The sequence below is a fragment of the Natrix helvetica genome (genome assembly GCF_964273705.1).
Source record: "Natrix helvetica genome assembly, chromosome: 5".
Lineage (NCBI taxonomy): Eukaryota > Metazoa > Chordata > Lepidosauria > Squamata > Natricidae > Natrix > Natrix helvetica.
Genome location: NC_138551.1, coordinates 148639785 through 148657269, shown reverse-complemented (window position 1 = coordinate 148657269; position 17485 = coordinate 148639785). Strand labels below are relative to the sequence as shown.

The window sequence follows — 17485 nt, the reverse complement described above, 5'->3', positions numbered from 1 at the left end:
AAGCTCCGCTTTGACTCTGTGCTCCATGTGGCCTTGCAAAGTTAATAATTGCCAATTAGGTCTTTGGCAGCGTTTCAAGGGAGATAAAGGTGGATGCTTAACAGTCTTACCCCGAAAGACTTTGGCAGACTTCTGTCGGACTGTTTACACACGATTTGTGACTCATTACGGGCTGTGAATGAACACAATTCACAGCCGTTGAAATAAAAAGAGGGTTTTGGGGACTAAGCGTGTGCTTTTTATTGTCTCAGAAAGTCTAGGTCAGAACACTGCCTTTTATCCCTAGAGCTAGGGTAGGGCTTCGCTAGCAATGGTGGCTCTTCCATCCCAAAGACCGGCCCATAGATTTCCACTGCTCTCCTCTCCTCTGCCTTCTGCGCATCCCCAGAGCTAAGGTGGGGCTTCGCTAGCAGCAGTGGCTATTCCATCCCAAAGACAGTCCCATAAATTTCCACTGCTCTCCTCTCCTCTGCCTTCTGCACATCCATGCGCCAGGCACTGGACCCAGCTGTTCCTCCTCTTCCTCATCAGCCACCTCCAGACCTGAGGGCTGATGGACAACCTAGGCTCTGCCTCTGTCTCTCTCTCTGCCAACTCCATTTCCTCTTCTCCCGCAGAGCTCTTAGGTTGCCTTGATGCTGACCCTAACTCCCACATCTCCTCCTCCATCTCTGATTCAGCTGCTGGAGAGGCCAACGGCTGACAGGCCACAACAGATGGAAAACCCACAACCAGCCATTTTGTTCATGAATTGTTTTCACGGTCAGGAAATTTCATCCTTGAACTTACATTTCTCACAAACCGCTCCTCCTCTTCCGGCAGGGCAGCTGCAAGTGAAGTCCCGGCCGTCATCCTCACAGGTGCCACCATGCAAGCAGGGGTGAGACTCACAGGGCCGTGGGGGCTTCTTGGTTGTGGGTACAGGGCGCATGGGTTTCTTCCGGTCGGTGGAGGCTGGAAGGGTGGTGCTGGGCTTTTTGGTGGTGGCTCCCCCGGAGGTTTTCCCGTTCAGATGTCCTGGATTCAGGTTCCGGGGAGTCGTGGTGTTGGGGAACCTCTGGGAGCTGGCGGCCGTGGGAGCCATCGTGGTGGCGATCGTGGTCGTGGTGGTCGTGGTGAAGAGCTGGGGGATCCAATCTAGAACGAGAACAAGAGGAAGCGGAGAGGGTTGGAATGAAACGGTGGAACTCGCCGCCACAAGACAACCGCGATGGGGAGAAGGCTTAAGAGGGAAGAGGAATTACATATACAGTATAATATCATATGACATGGGCAGGGGTGAAATCTAGCAGGTTCTGACAGGTTCTGGAGAACTGATAGCAGAAATTTTGAGTAGTTTGGAGAACCGGTGGTGGAAATTTTGAGTAGTTCAGAGAACCGGTAAATGCCACCTCTGGCTGGCCCCAGGGTGGGGTGGGAATGGAGATTTTGCAGTATCCTTCCCCTGGAGTGGGGAGGGAATGGGGATTTTGCAGTATCCTTCCCCTGGAGTGGGGTGGGAATGGAGATTTTGCAGTATCCTTCCCCTGGAGTGGGGAGGGAATGGGGATTTTGCAGTATCCTTCCCCTGGAGTGGGGTGGGAATGGAGATTTTGCAGGATCCTTCCCCTGGAGTGGAGAGGGAATGGGGATTTTGCAGGATCCTTCCCCTGGAGTGGGGAGGGAATGGGGATTTTGCAGGATCCTTCCCCTGGAGTGGGGAGGGAATGGTGATTTTGCAGTATCCTTCCCCTGGAGTGGGGAGGGAATGGGGATTTTGCAGTATCCTTCCCCTGGAGTGGAGAGGGAATGGGGATTTTGCAGTATCCTTCCCCTGGAGTGGAGAGGGAATGGGGATTTTGCAGTATCCTTCCCCTGGAGTGGAGAGGGAATGGGGATTTTGCAGTATCCTTCCCCTGGAGTGGAGAGGGAATGGGGATTTTGCAGTATCCTTCCCCTGGAGTGGAGAGGGAATGGAGATTTTGCAGTATCCTTCCCCTGGAGTGGGGAGGGAATGGGGATTTTGCAGGATCCTTCCCCTGGAGTGGGGAGGGAATGGGGATTTTGCAGGATCCATCCCCTGGAGTGGGGAGGGAATGGGGATTTTGCAGGATCCTTCCCCTGGAGTGGGGAGGGAATGGGGATTTTGCAGGATCCTTCCCCTGGAGTGGGGAGGGAATGGGGATTTTGCAGTATCCTTCCCCTGGAGTGGAGAGGGAATGGAGATTTTGCAGTATCCTTCCCCTGGAGTGGGGAGGGAATGGGGATTTTGCAGGATCCTTCCCCTGGAGTGGAGAGGGAATGGGGATTTTGCAGTATCCTTCCCCTGGAGTGGAGAGGGAATGGGGATTTTGCAGTATCCTTCCCCTGGAGTGGAGAGGGAATGGGGATTTTGCAGTATCCTTCCCCTGGAGTGGGGAGGGAATGGTGATTTTGCAGTATCCTTCCCCTGGAGTGGGGAGGGAATGGGGATTTTGCAGGATCCTTCCCCTGGAGTGGAGAGGGAATGGGGATTTTGCAGTATCCTTCCCCTGGAGTGGAGAGGGAATGGGGATTTTGCAGTATCCTTCCCCTGGAGTGGAGAGGGAATGGGGATTTTGCAGTATCCTTCCCCTGGAGTGGAGAGGGAATGGAGATTTTGCAGTATCCTTCCCCTGGAGTGGGGAGGGAATGGGGATTTTGCAGGATCCTTCCCCTGGAGTGGGGAGGGAATGGGGATTTTGCAGGATCCTTCCCCTGGAGTGGGGAGGGAATGGGGATTTTGCAGGATCCATCCCCTGGAGTGGGGAGGGAATGGGGATTTTGCAGGATCCTTCCCCTGGAGTGGGGAGGGAATGGGGATTTTGCAGGATCCTTCCCCTGGAGTGGGGAGGGAATGGGGATTTTGCAGGATCCATCCCCTGGAGTGGAGAGGGAATGGGGATTTTGCAGTATCCTTCCCCTGGAGTGGAGAGGGAATGGGGATTTTGCAGTATCCTTCCCCTGGAGTGGAGAGGGAATGGAGATTTTGCAGTATCCTTCCCCTGGAGTGGGGAGGGAATGGAGATTTTGCAGTATCCTTCCCCTGGAGTGGGGAGGGAATGGGGATTTTGCAGGATCCTTCCCCTGGAGTGGGGAGGGAATGGGGATTTTGCAGGATCCATCCCCTGGAGTGGGGAGGGAATGGGGATTTTGCAGGATCCTTCCCCTGGAGTGGGGAGGGAATGGAGATTTTGCAGTTTCCTTCTCCTGGAGTGGAGAGGGAATGGGGATTTTGCAGTATCCTTCCCCTGGAGTGGGGAGGGAATGGGGATTTTGCAGTATCCTTCCCCTGGAGTGGGGAGGGAATGGGGATTTTGCAGTATCCTTCCCCTGGAGTGGAGAGGGAATGGAGATTTTGCAGTATCCTTCCCCTGGAGTGGGGAGGGAATGGGGATTTTGCAGAATCCTTCCCCTGGAGTGGGGGGGGAGTGGGGATTTTGCAGTATCCTTCCCCTGGAGTGGGGAGGGAATGGGGATTTTGCAGTATCCTTCCCCTGGAGTGGAGAGGGAATGGGGATTTTGCAGTATCCTTCCCCTGGAGTGGGGAGGGAATGGGGATTTTGCAGGATCCATCCCCTGGAGTGGGGAGGGAATGGGGATTTTGCAGTATCCTTCCCCTGGAGTGGAGAGGGAATGGGGATTTTGCAGTATCCTTCCCCTGGAGTGGAGAGGGAATGGGGATTTTGCAGTATCCTTCCCTTGGAGTGGAGAGGGAATGGGGATTTTGCAGTATCCTTCCCCTGGAGTGGAGAGGGAATGGGGATTTTGCAGTATCCTTCCCTTGGAGTGGAGAGGGAATGGGGATTTTGCAGTATCCTTCCCCTGGAGTGGGGAGGGAATGGGGATTTTGCAGTATCCTTCCCCTGGAGTGGGGAGGGAATGGAGATTTCACAGTATCCTTCCCCTGGAGTGGGGAGGGAATGGGGATTTTGCAGAATCCTTCCCCTGGAGTGGGGAGGGAATGGGGATTTTGCAGTATCCTTCCCCTGGAGTGGGGAGGGAATGGGGATTTTGCAGTATCTTTCCCCTGGAGTGGGGAGGGAATGGAGATTTCACAGTATCCTTCCCCTGGAGTGGGGAGGGAATGGGGATTTTGCAGAATCCTTCCCCTGGAGTGGGGAGGGAATGGGGATTTTGCAGTATCCTTCCCCTGGAGTGGGGAGGGAATGGGGATTTTGCAGTATCCTTCCCCTGGAGTGAAGAGGGAATGGGGATTTGGAAGAAGGAAGGAAGGAAGGAAGGAAGGAAGGAAGGAAGGAAGGAAGGAAGGAAGGAAGGAAGGAAGGAAGGAAGGGGAAAAAGGAAAAAAAGGGAAAGGAGGAAAGAAAAGAGGGTACCAAAGTCCATGAACTTGATGTTCTCTTGCTGAGGTCTCTTCACCAAGATGGTTTTCTTCTTTGAGCTTTTGATGTGCTTCAAAAGAGCCCGCTGGATGTCGGCAGCCGTGTACGAAGTCGCTGCAAACATCAAGGAAAAAAAAAACAGAGGGAGGCATCCTCCACCTTGAAGCCAGCAAACAACACACACACACACACACACACACACACACACACACACAGCTCCCCCCAACCGTGCTCCGCTTCCCTTCCCTTTCGTTCCGCTAAACAAAAAACACGCCTTAAAAGGGGTTTCAAAATGAAAAGCAAAAGACAGGGGTGTTATTTTTTTTGGGTGTGTTTGTGTGCCCGCCGGCTGGTGGAGGCTTTGAACTAAGAACAGGTCCTTTGGCTCGAAAGGAAAGGAAAGGGTGGAAAATAAATAAATGAAGGGATTTGGAACGTCGATCCCGCATTATAAAAAAAAAAGACAGAAAAAGCAGCCAACAAATTCCAGCGAACAAAAAAAAGAAAACCAGAGTTTAATCTCCCCCTGGCTTGAAACCTTCAGCTTTAAAAATGGAAATGAAATGAAATTCCTAAAGGTAAAGGTTCCCTTTGCACGTATGTACTAGTCGTTCCCGACTCTAGGGGGCACTGCTCATCTCCGTTTCAAAGCCGAAGAGCCAGCGCTCTCCCAAAGACGTCTCCGTGGTCATGTGGCCGGCGTGACTCAACGGCCGAAGGCGCACGGAACGCCGTTCCCTTCCCACCAAAGGTGGTGCCTATTTTTCTACTTGCATTTTTTATGTACTTTCGAATTGCTAGGGTGGCAGAAGCTGGGACAAGAAACGGGAGCTCACTCCGTTACGCGGGGCTGGGGATTCGAACCGCCGAACTGTTGACTTTTCTGACTGACAAGCTCAACGTCTTAGCTGCTGAGCCACCTATTGTCCCCTGGCAATAGGACAATATAAATTCTTAGCCTTTCAATTTCCATCATCCTTGACCCCTGGCCAGCCAGGGGAGAATAGATGGGAGTTTGGGGTTCACAGACCCAGCCGGAGTGGCATTGAAGTAAAAGAAGGGCACAAAGACCAGGAAAGAAAGCTCTCTGCTCCCTTTTCAACCCGGTCTACCTTGCAGGGTTGTTGTGGCAGGGGAAAACAGGAGGAGGGGTTAGACGGTGCTGGCTCAGGAATTCTGGGAGTTGAAGTTCACAGATCGTAAAGGGGCCGTAGATGCTTATTCTGACCAAGGCTTCCCGAGAGCATGAAGCAAACTCCTTATCCCCACAAAAAACCCTTTTATTAATTGACTGTGGATTCTGCTCATTCACATCCAGCAAAGTCTTTCGAGGGAGGATTTACGGTCACAGACCTTATCTGGCATGGAGAGCTGCCAGGCAGATCTCTGCAGAACTTGGCAAGGAATCTTGGAGAGTCCCGAACCAATTAAGTGAACTAATTGTCTCCTGCAAACTCCACTCCGCTTTTGCTCCTCTTTTATTCTCTCTGGGAGGAGCCATTCATCGTCCACCTGTGGCCTTACTCCCAATTCGACCCCTGTTCTTTATCTGTTCCCTTCGTCTGGCAACTCACACTGGGAACAGGCTCCTGCTGTTCTTCTGCCTCACTGATGTCTGACTCTGAAGGCAGCTGATAACTGTCAAGACGGCCCTGGCCCCCTCTCTGCCTCCGACACAGAGCCCTCCTCAGAGCCTCCCCCAGACTCCAGGACAGGCCCATCTTCCTCCCCAACCTCCTCACTCTCCAAATCAGCTGCCAGCTCTGCTGTCGGCTGGCAGGCTGGCAACAATGCCCAACTCCCTGCTCAATGATTGAATTCAAACCAACCAATACAGATCGATCCTAGTCTAACTAAGACATGCACCTGCCTCAGCTCTCTGGGGGAACCAGGTGTAGACTCACCTGGGTCAAAATGAGACTCCACAATGACCCTGACGGCGCTGCTTTGGCCCAGATGTCGCACCTGGACACTCCTGAAATCCCTCTTGACCTCCGAGTTGCGGAAAAGCTCATCCAGCTGCCAGGAAAATGAAAGGAAACAATGACGACAACGAACTTAGGGACCAGCAATTTTCCGATATCTCAGGGGCTGCCCCAAAGAAGAGGGAGTCAAGCTCTTCCCCAAAGCACCCGAGGGCAGAACAAGAAGCAACGGGTGGAAACTAATCAAGGAGAGAAGCAACCTAGAACTAAGGAGGAATTTCCTAGCAGTCAAAACAATTAATCAGAGGGACAACTTGTGTCCAGAAGTTGTGAATGCTCCAAAATTGAAAGTTTTTAAGAAGATGTTGGATATCCATTTGTCTGAAGTGGTGTAGGGTTTCCTGCGTAAGCAGGGGGTTGGACTAGAAGACCTCCAAGGTCCCTTCCAACTCTGTTATTCCTTCTATTCTATTCTATTTTATTCTATTCTTTATTCCCTATTCTATATTCCCGATTGTATATTCCTGATTCCATAATCCCTATTCCTTATTCCCTATTCTATTCTATTCTATTCTATATTCCCTATTCTATATTCCCTATTCTATATTCCCTATTCTATATTCCCTATTCTATTCCATTCTATTCTATTTTATTCTATTCTATATTCCCTATTCTATATTCCCTATTCTATATTCCTGATTCCCTATTCCCTATTCTATTCTATATTCCCTATTCTATTCTATTCTATTCCATTCCATTTTATTCTATTCTATATTCCCTATTCTATGTTCCCGATTGTATATTCCTGATTCCATATTCCCTATTCTATTCTATTCTATTCTATTTTCCCTATTCTATATTCCCTATTCTATTCTATTCTATTCTATTCTATTCCATAGAGCCGAGGTGGCGCAGAGGTTAGAGTGCAGTACTGCAGGCTCCTTCTGCTGACTGCCGGCTGCCTGCAATTTGGCAAATTGAATCTCACCAAGGCTCCAGGTTGACTCAGCCTTCCGTCCTTCCGAGGTCGGTAAAATGAGGACCCAGATTGTTGGAGGAAAGAGGCTGACTCTGTAAACCGCTTAGAGAGGCCTGTAAAAACCCTGTAAAGCGGTATATAAGTGCTATTCCTTCCTTCCTTCCTTCCTTCCTTCCTTCCTTCCTTCCTTCCTTCCTTCCTTCCTTCCTTCCTTCCTTCCTTCCCTCCCTCCCTCCCTCCCAGTGGTTAGAATGCAGTATTGCAGGCTAACTCTGCCGATCGCCAGGAGTTCGATCCTGAGTAGCTCAAAGTTGGCTCAAGCCTTCCCTCCTTCGGAGGTGGGTCAAATGAGGAGCCAGATTGTTGGGGACAAAGGGCTGACTCTCTAAACCGCTTCGGAAACGCTGTGAAGCGCTGTATAAGTCTAACCGCTATTGCTAGTCTTCTGTATTAGCCAATTTCATTGTATTCAAGTACAACGACAATAAAGATTATACTTATAAAGATTATACTTGATGCTGCGTCCTCTTCTGTTCTCCTGCAAAAGAGCTGGATTTTTAGTCAGGCGTACCTCCCGGGGCTGCAAGGCAGGGAAAACTTTCCCACGTCCTAGTGGGAAAAAGCCCACATGGCCTTGGGGTTTGTTTTTTTCCCCTTTCTGTGCTCGCTTACCACACTTTCAATGCTTCGGGCCGTCTCCCCAAACAGCTCGGATTTGGGATCGGCCATTTCTGGGGTGTAAAACAGTTCTTGGCCTTCCACCTCTTCCAAAATCAGGACCCCCTGGAAAACTTTGGTGGCTGCAGGGAAGAGACCAAGCCATGAAGGAAAGAGTTGAGTTAAACGGGAGCAAGCAAAGCGACCCTGGAATTGCGCTTGATATATCAAGTGCTTGACACCCGAACCGTTAAAAAAAGTGTTCAGTCCCTTGGCAGAGAGGGAGAAGCGGCAAGATGGCGGCCGATGAACAGCGCTGCGGGGTTGAGGGTTAGTCTGAATGGATCAGAAGGTGGCTTATGGGGAGGGTTAGTACTTTGAAGTGGGGGCCAGACCCGGGTCACAGAAAGCCCAGGTGGTGAGAACTGGCCAGAGTTTACCATGCGAGTTCCTCCAAGTTGCAGCCTTGGTGGGGGGCCTTCCTGGAGTGGCTGGGTAACGAGAGAAAGAAGGTTAGCTGGGGCCAAGAGAGAGAGAGAGAGAGAGAGAGAGAAACACATAAAACTACTGGGGGGTGGGGGGGAAGAGGAAGGGGGGGATTACTAGCAGCAGACACGAGCAAAAGAGGGAGAAAGAAGGGAAGGAGGAATAAGAGAAAGGGAAAGGGGAAAAGAGAAGGGGAAGGAGGAATAAGAGAAAGGGAAGGAGGAAAAGAGAAAGGGAAGGAGGAATAAGAGAAAGGGAAAGGGGAAAAGAGAAGGGGAAGGAGGAAAAGAAAAAGGGATGGCGGAATAAGAGAAAAGGAAGGAGGAAAAGAGAAAGGGGAAAAGAAAAAGGGAAGGGGGAAAGTGAAAGGGAAGGAGGAATAAGAGAAAGGGAAGAAAAGAAAAGAGAAAGGAAAGGAGGAAAAGAAAAAGGGAAGGAGGAAAAGAGAAAGGGAAGAAAAGAAAAGAGAAAGGGAAGGAGGAAAAGAAAAAGGGAAGGAGGAAAAGAGAAAGGGAAGGCGGAATAAGAGAAAGGGAAGGAGGAATAAGACAAAGGGAAGGAAAGAGAAAGGGAAGGAGGAATAAGAGAAAGGGAAGAAAAGAGAATGGAAAGGAGGAAAAGAGAAAGGGAAGAAGGAAAAGAGAAAGAGAAAGAAGAATAAGAGAAAGGAAAGGAGGAAAAGAAAAGGGAAGGAGGAAAAAAGAAAGGGAAGGGAGAAAAGAGAAAGGGAATGAGGAAAAGAGAAAGTAAGTCCCTCCATCTCCTTCCTTCCTTTTTTCCTTCCCTTCATCATTCCCTCCTCCTTCATCTCCTTCCTTCCTTCCTTCCTTCCTTCCTCCCTCTTTCCTCCCTTCCATCACTCAGTCCCTCCGTCTCCTTCCTTCCTTCCCTTCTCCTTGCTCTGCCACTCATCTCACAAAATGTGCTCTTTTGGCTCTGCTGTAAGACAGGAAGTCGGCAACTTTCCTGCTGTGTGAATACAGACGGATCTTCCTCTGAAAGGGAAGGAAATCTTTTCGTGCCCCACATTTTATGGATCAGCGGAGAGCTTAGTGGGCCAGAGAAGGTTGCAAGATCCTTAGCTGATCAATTTGAGACCGGGAGGCTAAAGACGGAGACTCAAGGGAGAAAGCAACTGGAGCAGAATTAAGAAAGAGGTGTATCTGAATTTAGGGTGGACTCTGGATATTTGAGTTGGGCTACCTTGCTGGACTATCACCGTAGGGAGGAAATACTAAGCCTGTATTACTATTCTTCTTCTCTTCCTTCCTAGTATCTATCTCCTTTTCTACTTATGACTATAACCTTGTTGCTTGTATCTTTATACGATTTATATTGTTTTATTTTGTTTCCTAGTATGATTTTAATGGCTTATTAAGTATCCTATGACTATCATTAAGTGTTGCAGCTTATGATTCTTGATGAATGTACTTTTTTGTACACTGAGAGCTTATGCAAATTCCTTGTGTGTCTAATCACACTTGGCCAATAAAGAATCCATCCATTATCTATCTATCTATCTATCTATCTATCTATCTATCTATCTATCTATCTATCTATCTATCTATCTATCTATCTATCTATCTATCTACCTACCTACCTACCTACCTACTTACCTATCATCTATCTATCTATCTATCTATCTATCTATCTATCTATCTATCTATCTATCTATCAATCATATATCTATCTATCTATCATCTATCTATCTATCTATCTATCTATCTATCTATCTATCTATCTATCTATCTATCTATCTATCCTTCTATCTTCTATCTTCTATCTATCTATCTATCTATCTATCTATCTATCTATCTATCTATCTATCACCTACCTACCTACCTACCTACCTTATCTATGTATCGAATTTTCTATCTATCTATCTATCTATCTATCTATCTATCTATCTATCTATCTATCTATCATCTACCTACCTACCTACCTACCTACCTACCTACCTACCTACCTACCTACCTACCTACCTACCTACCTTATGTATCTCTGTATCCATCTATATATCATTTCTCTTATCTAATTTTCTTTGTATCATCTATCTATCATCTATCTCTCTATCTATCTATCTATCTATCTATCATCTATCTATCTATCTATCTATCTATCTATCTATCTATCTATCCATCTATCCATCTATCATCTATCTATCTATCTATCTATCTATCTATCTATCATCTATCTATCTATCTATCTATCATCTATCTATCATCTATCTATCATCCTATCCTTCCTATTCTTTCTATCTATCTATAAAAATGTCTCTCTCTGTGTGTGTGCGCGTGTGTAAGTTCCATCATAACTCTGGAACGCCTCCAGCAATTTCAACCAAACTTGGTACACAGATGACTTACTCTCTGGAAACAAATGCTGTGGGAGCTAAGACACCCCTAAAACCCCTCAGGGTGTGCGTTCTGTTAAGATACAGCCCGTTGTGCCTTAAAATGGCTTCTACTGTACTGCCATCAAATGGCTTCTACTGTACAGCGCAGCGCAGTTGCCATGGTAACGGCTTCATGGTACTCCACCAGGGGGCTCCCTCTGGTAAGGGGGGGAAAATCCAACATTAGAAATTACGTTTGCTCCAGATGTTTCCCCCTTATAAATAAATACCCGGGCAATGCCAGTTATCAGCTAGTAAAGGAATAAAGAATTAACAAAGAAACCAGCAACACCTTGATCTGAAAAAATCACGGCCCAATCAACTTGACTCATTTGAAATGCCCTGAGGGGGGGGGGGTGATTTGAATTTTGTCAAAGAGACCCTGAGAATTGCAGCTGGGCAGGACGGACCCCAAATTTTCATCCTCACCTTCCCCTAAGCTGACCCCTCCACAGAGGGAGTCAGCTCTTGAGGCTACTTTTCCTAGAGTTTTGTTCCCAGGTGAAGCCGAGCATCCGCGAAAGAAAGGAAGTGGTTTACCTGGGCAATTGCTTCCTTCGGCGTCAGCGGCTGGCGTCTTGCCATCCGAACAGCATCCCAGAGGGCTGTTGTAACAGGTAGCTCTCTCAATCAGGTGGGGACTGGGCACCTCTGTGTCTTCAATGTCTTCCTCCCCTGTTCGGCCAGAGAGAGAGGTTACCATCATAAGCCAGACAGGTCTGAACTCTTGGGTCTTTTTAAAATCCCCGCGTTAAAAATCACTGCTCAATCTCCCTGCTGTTTTTCAGTGACTAGCGTAAAGGAGGACAAAACGACCTGTGCAAAGGACACCCCAATTGATGATATTTGGGGGGGGAGAAGACAAAAAACTGCCCCTTTTCTACAGTAGCCCTACGGAGTAGACCAGCGGTCACCAGCTGGTGATCCGCGAGAAAATGTTGGTGGTCCGCAGAAAAATTATTTGTGTTTTTTATATTGCACTAAACCAGGGTTCCTCAAACTACGGCCCCCTGGAACAGATCCGTGCAATGAACGCTTGTGTTGCTGCAGAGAGTCTCCCCCTTTGGGGCCTTTTTGTGCGGGTCAGAGGGGGGCAGAAATTCCAACTTGGGGGTCTGCTTCAGTCTCCTTTTTATGGGATGCAACTTAGTGTGGATGTTGTTTGTTTGGCTACTTCTCCACTAATTTGCATCACAGAACAAGGCATTGAAAGGCCAGGGTTCAGACAGACAAGCCCACTTCAAAGTGCACGGACGATGTCTCCTCGAAGGGTGATGAAATGGTAGGTCAGTGCTCTGACGGACTGTTAGGAATGTAAGCTCATAGTTGGGTCAGCAATATATAAACCCGGATGGCAGTACTGTTTCTTTAAGTACTGCTGTAATGTGATTGGTTGCTGTTACCTCAAGCAGCCATAAGAGGGAGCCAGAATGACTGTTAGCTCTCTGTTTGTTAGATGCTAATTGGTGAATGAATACTGCTTGTTAGACGTATCGTGAGTTACTGTGTTTTTGCTACTGTTAGCTACTTTGTGTGCTGAACTGATTATATGATACTGGGCTGTGTTCGAAGGATCATTCCTTAACTGAGAACTTGCTAACTGACTAACTGAAGCGTGTATGACTTGGACTTTAAATTGAACTCTGAATACCTCTATATTTCCACATAGTAAACTACTATTATTTATATGATTCGGTGTCTCTGTATGCTGGTTTGTGCGTGTTCTTCCATACCACTCTCATAACGCTTCTCTGCACACTCGCTCTCCTAATGGGGAGTGTTGTGGCCCAGCAGGAGCCGTTGGAGCTGCCACCAGATTCTGACAGCGAGGGTCCCTATGAGTCAGCTCTGGAGGATGTGGAGGACCCTGGACAGGGTTCCGACTCTGAGCAGGGTGCAGAGGGGCTGGTTGGCCACCAGGAGGCGCCTGAGCCTTGGGCCAGTGGGGAGGAGACAAGGGAGTGTGCTCTTGATGTCATGCCTTGGAGCAGTGGGGAGGAAACAAGGGAGTGGTTTCTGGATGCTCGGCAACGGAGAGCTGATAGACGTAGAAACCAGCTACGCACTTATTTCAAGAGATGATTGGATGCAGGTGATCATAATCAGGCTCCTCTCAAGGCTATTTAAGGAAGGGACTTTCCGACAGTTGTTTTGCAGGAATCAACTGATCATTAGAGTTGGAGACGCTCTCAGATCTGTGCGGACCTCGGCAGGCTGGATTGCTGTCAAGGTAGAATCTGGACCTCGGCAGGCTGGATTGCTGCCCAAAGTGTTATCTGGATCTTGGCAGACTGCTGCCAAAGTGTTTCGCTGTACCTGGATTGCTGCCAATTTTGTTATCTGGACCTCGGCAGGCTGGATTGCTGCCAAGGTTGAAACTGTACGTAATAAAACATCTTGCAGAGACTTTGTTTCGGAGTGACTTGGTATACAAGAGGAGGGGGTCAGAACAGGGGAGCTTACTTACTTAACACGGACGGTCCCAATTCAAAGCACACGGATCATGTCTCCTCGAACGGTGATGAAATGTTAGTCCAGTGCTCTGACGGACGAGCCCAATTCAAAGCCCATGCAATGACCTCTCCTCGCACGGTGATGAAAAGTTTGCCGCCAAATTGCCAAGCTCGGAGGAGCTCAGACCAATAGCCCAATTTTGAGTTGTTCGGCAGCACTAATGGAGCGACCCCGGCGTCCCTTAAGGAAGGCCGGGCACCGACACACGGAGATAAGGTGTGCAACATACCTGCAGAGCTGGTCCCGCTGCCTTCCTGATCTCCGCTGGTGCCCAATTCTGGATCTCCGCTGCCTTCCGCGCTGCCCGACTCAACGTAAGCCATCTGAGTGGTGGCAGGGACCACGGGGGCTGTCAGGAGGGGTCTGGCAGTGGTCTGGCGGATGCCTTGAGTTGTCCAGGGATGAGTGGAGAGGATAGCAGGCTTGGTTATCCTTCGGGTGACCGGCTGGCTCTGGTGGGAAATGTAATCTTCTGAATGCCAGGGAGAGGAGGATGTCCTGGTTAGCTCGGGAGCTAAAGTCGTGATTTGCGGTGCCAGAGGGGGAACAGAGTCCAAAGGCCGTTGGGTTGCAGGCGGGGTAGGATGGCTGGCATGGGATTCTGAAAGAGAAGCGAAATGAGGCAATTCAGCATCAGACACTCGAAAGAGAGAAACTCCTCAAGGCACATCTTGCCTTGAAGGGGTAGCCAAGAAAACGAATGACTGGACCTCGTAATAATTCAAGGTTCACACTTGAGGTCCAAATATTGCCATATTTTGGCCCATGGTGCAAAGATTCCTGTGCTGAGAAATATAAAGGGAAAAGAGAAGATAGGGATGACCAGCTGTCAGCAGGGTGGACTCGGTTCCAATGCACCATGGGAGGACTTGAAGGACCACATTGGGGAGAGATCCTCTTTGGAAGAGGTCTAGCAGGTGTTCCCTAGAGTTGACACTGATCTGATGGCCCATCATCAGCCACTCAATCCATGCATCCATCCATCCATTCCATGCATGCATCCCATCCCATCCATCCGTGCATGCATCCATTCCATTCGATTCATCCCATTCCATGCATCCATCAGATCCCATTCCATCCATCCATTCCATTCATTCATCCAATCCCATTCCATCCATCCATCCATCCATCCATCCATCCATCAATCCATCAAATCCCATTCCATCCATCCATTCATCCATCCAAACCCATTCCATCCATCAGATCCCATTCCATCCATCCATCAGATCCCATTCCATCCATCCATTCATCCATCCAAACCCATTCCATCCATCAGATCCCATTCCATCCATCCATCAGATCCCATTCCATCCATCCATGCATCAATTCCATTCATTCATCCCATTCATCTCATCCCATTCCATCCATCCATGCATCCATCCATCAGATCCCATTCCATCCATCCCATCCATGCACCAATTCCATTCATCCATCCCATTCCATTCCATCCATCCATCCATCCATCCAATCCCATTCTATCCATCCATCCATGAATCCATCCATCCATCAAATCCTATTCCATCCATCCATTCATCCATCCAAACCCATTTCATCCATGCATGCATGCATGCCATCCATCCATAAGATCCCATTCCATCCATCCATGCATCAATTCAATTCATCCATCTGATGCATCCATCCATCCTATCCATCCATGCATCCATCCATCAGATCCCATTCCATCCATCCATCAGATCCCATTCCATCCATCCATCCATCCATCCATGAGTCCATCCATCAGATCCCATTCCATCCATCCATCCATCAGATCCCATTCCATCCATCCATCCATCCATCCATGAGTCCATCCATCAGATCCCATTCCATCCATCCATCCATCCATCCATCCATCCATCCATCCATCCATCCATCCATCCCACCCTAATGAATGAAACTCTGAGACCTAAATGCTCTTCCACAATCTTACAGCTACCTTGGGGATATAAGCCATTCTCAGAAGACTGCAGTGGCTCACTTAAACAAATGTCTCACTTAACAATGGAAACTTTGGGCTCAATTGTGATCGTAAGTTGAGTACTAGTAATGGATGGAACCCAATCAAGGAGAGAAGCAACTAAGTCCTACCTAGAACTAAGGGAGAAACTTCCTGACAGTGAGAACAATTAACCAGTGGAACAACTTGCCTCCAGAAGTTGTGAATGCTCCAACACTGGAAGTTTTTAAAGAAGAGATTGGACAATCATTTGTCTGAAATGCATAAGGCTTCCTGGGGGTTGGACTAGAAGACCTCCAAAAAGATCTTCCAGCTCTCTTAACTTCCTTTCAACTGAAACTCCAACTCTGTAATAAAGCAGAATCTGTCTTTCCTTCCACTGACTTTCTCAGCTGCTTTGATATTTTTTGGGGTTGATCTGGGCTCCGGCAGCGTCTTGCAAAAAGGGGAGAACGCTCAAAGTTCTCCAAATCAATTTTATCTAGTTATCGCCTCCCCCCCGCAGTCAAAACCAAAGAGGCCGGTTGGCTAACCGGCATGAAGATGCAACTACAGTTTTCTTTGAGGGGATGGGGGAAAGAGAAGAAGAAGAAGGAGGAGAAGGAGGAGAAGAAGAAGAAGAAGAAAGGTTTTCTTTGAAAACGCACTCTCCCCCCCCCATCATTTCTCCTGGGTTTTTCCCCCTCTGCCAGTTTAATTTTAGCTTGGGCAAATATTTCAGATTGCCTTGCATATCACACGCCAAAATCAATAACTCCTCATCAAGACGGCAGGCTCCGAAGAGTGTGCGCAAGCGGTTCAGAACACATTCTGAGACCTGATTTTCCCACAATTACGAGATCACAAAGTGAAGCTTGGCATGTGCGCGCGCTCTTCTCTCTCTCTCTCTCTCTCTCTCACACACACACACACACACACAAACCTTGCCCTCTTCTCGTCCGACTCTGGCTTTAGCCCCACTCTCACAAAACTCAAGAAGAGTTTGAAAACTCGGGCAATGTGGGTTCGTTTTTTTTGTTTTTTTACACAGCGGCAACTTTTGCCCCCAGTGATTTCATCCCTCCAAAAACCAACCGGATGGATTTCCTGGAATTATTAATTAGAGGGTGTTTTCAACCCGTTGTGAAAGGATAGTAGAGAAGATTGGTAGCTCAGGGTTAAACAAGGAAGTCCTGGGTGCTCCTTGAGACCGTTGTGGCCCGCCAGTGGCCAGCAGCAGATTCGGAGAGTGAGGAGGTTGGGGAGGAACATGGGCCAGTCCTGGAGTCTGGGGAAGGCTCAGATGAGGACTCTGTGTTGGAGGCAGAGAGGAAGCCAGGGCCGTATGCCAGTTATCAGCTGCCTTCAGAGTCAGACATCAGTGAAGCAGAAGAACAGCTGGAGCCTGTTCCCAGCGTGCGTATGTGCACACAGCTTAGAGAGGGCTGGAAAGCAGTACGTATATAAGTCTAAGGGCTATTGGTCTAAGCACTCAGGTATGCAAATGCGGACTCACCTGCGCACTGGCCCAAATGCTTCACCTCTATGACCTTCCCTTGCCGGCAAGCAATGGTCCTTAACTGGCACTGGTCACCATAGGTCACGCCATCAGAGCCACAGACCTAAGACGGTATGATGAAGGGAGACGGGAAGAGAAGAAATCGTGGTTAGGTAGGGAGGAGATGAAAGCTTAAACCTGGGGAATTTTGGGTGGAAATTGATTGTGCTTCTTGTCTGCAATGACCAAAGAGACCTTGCTATTAGGAGAAATCAGTGCCCTTGCTAGTTTGATTACAGACTCTTGGAGTGGCAGAGAGGGAATGCCCACATCTCAAGTTCTTGAATTCAATATAGATATAAAATCAGAAATATTCTGGTTAGGTCTATTACCAGAAAACTATAACGAAGGGGACTGCATGCCGTGTTTTCCCCCGAAAATAAGTGTCAAGCCTGCAGCCATATTCCTTTTGGATCTTTGGCTTGCCATACTTTCTATTATTCTCCTTTGCTTTTTCTATTGTGGGGAAATGGGGATTGTACGGAGTGAGATGCTATGAAGCCAAAGCAAAATTCTTCCTAGAAAACCAAGGTCATCCTTTGTCTCTGCACCTGACCGGAACTGGATGGGTGGAAGCTGCCAGCGTGGCAGTGGAAGATTGGACCGTGGGATGGACTTGTGGGTATGGGGGCAAGATCTGGAACTTTCAACTAGGTGAGAAAACCAGATTCAGCTTTTCCCAGATGTGCCAACAT

General features: G+C 48.4%; 1 protein-coding gene across 2 annotated transcripts in view; it reads right to left on the bottom strand.

Annotated features, from left to right (window-relative positions):
• The window catches only part of AGRN (agrin), a 277808-nt gene that overhangs the window by 36650 nt on the left and 223673 nt on the right, over positions 1–17485 (bottom strand). For both annotated transcript variants that reach the window (XM_081954875.1, XM_081954876.1), the window contains exons 17-23: positions 16749–16854; positions 13529–13900; positions 11326–11460; positions 7920–8047; positions 6248–6362; positions 4338–4457; positions 790–1137 (exon numbers count right to left, since the gene is read on the bottom strand). In XM_081954875.1, the coding sequence (XP_081811001.1) occupies positions 790–1137; positions 4338–4457; positions 6248–6362; positions 7920–8047; positions 11326–11460; positions 13529–13900; positions 16749–16854 (1324 nt within the window). The remainder of the gene's footprint in view (positions 1–789; positions 1138–4337; positions 4458–6247; positions 6363–7919; positions 8048–11325; positions 11461–13528; positions 13901–16748; positions 16855–17485) is intronic.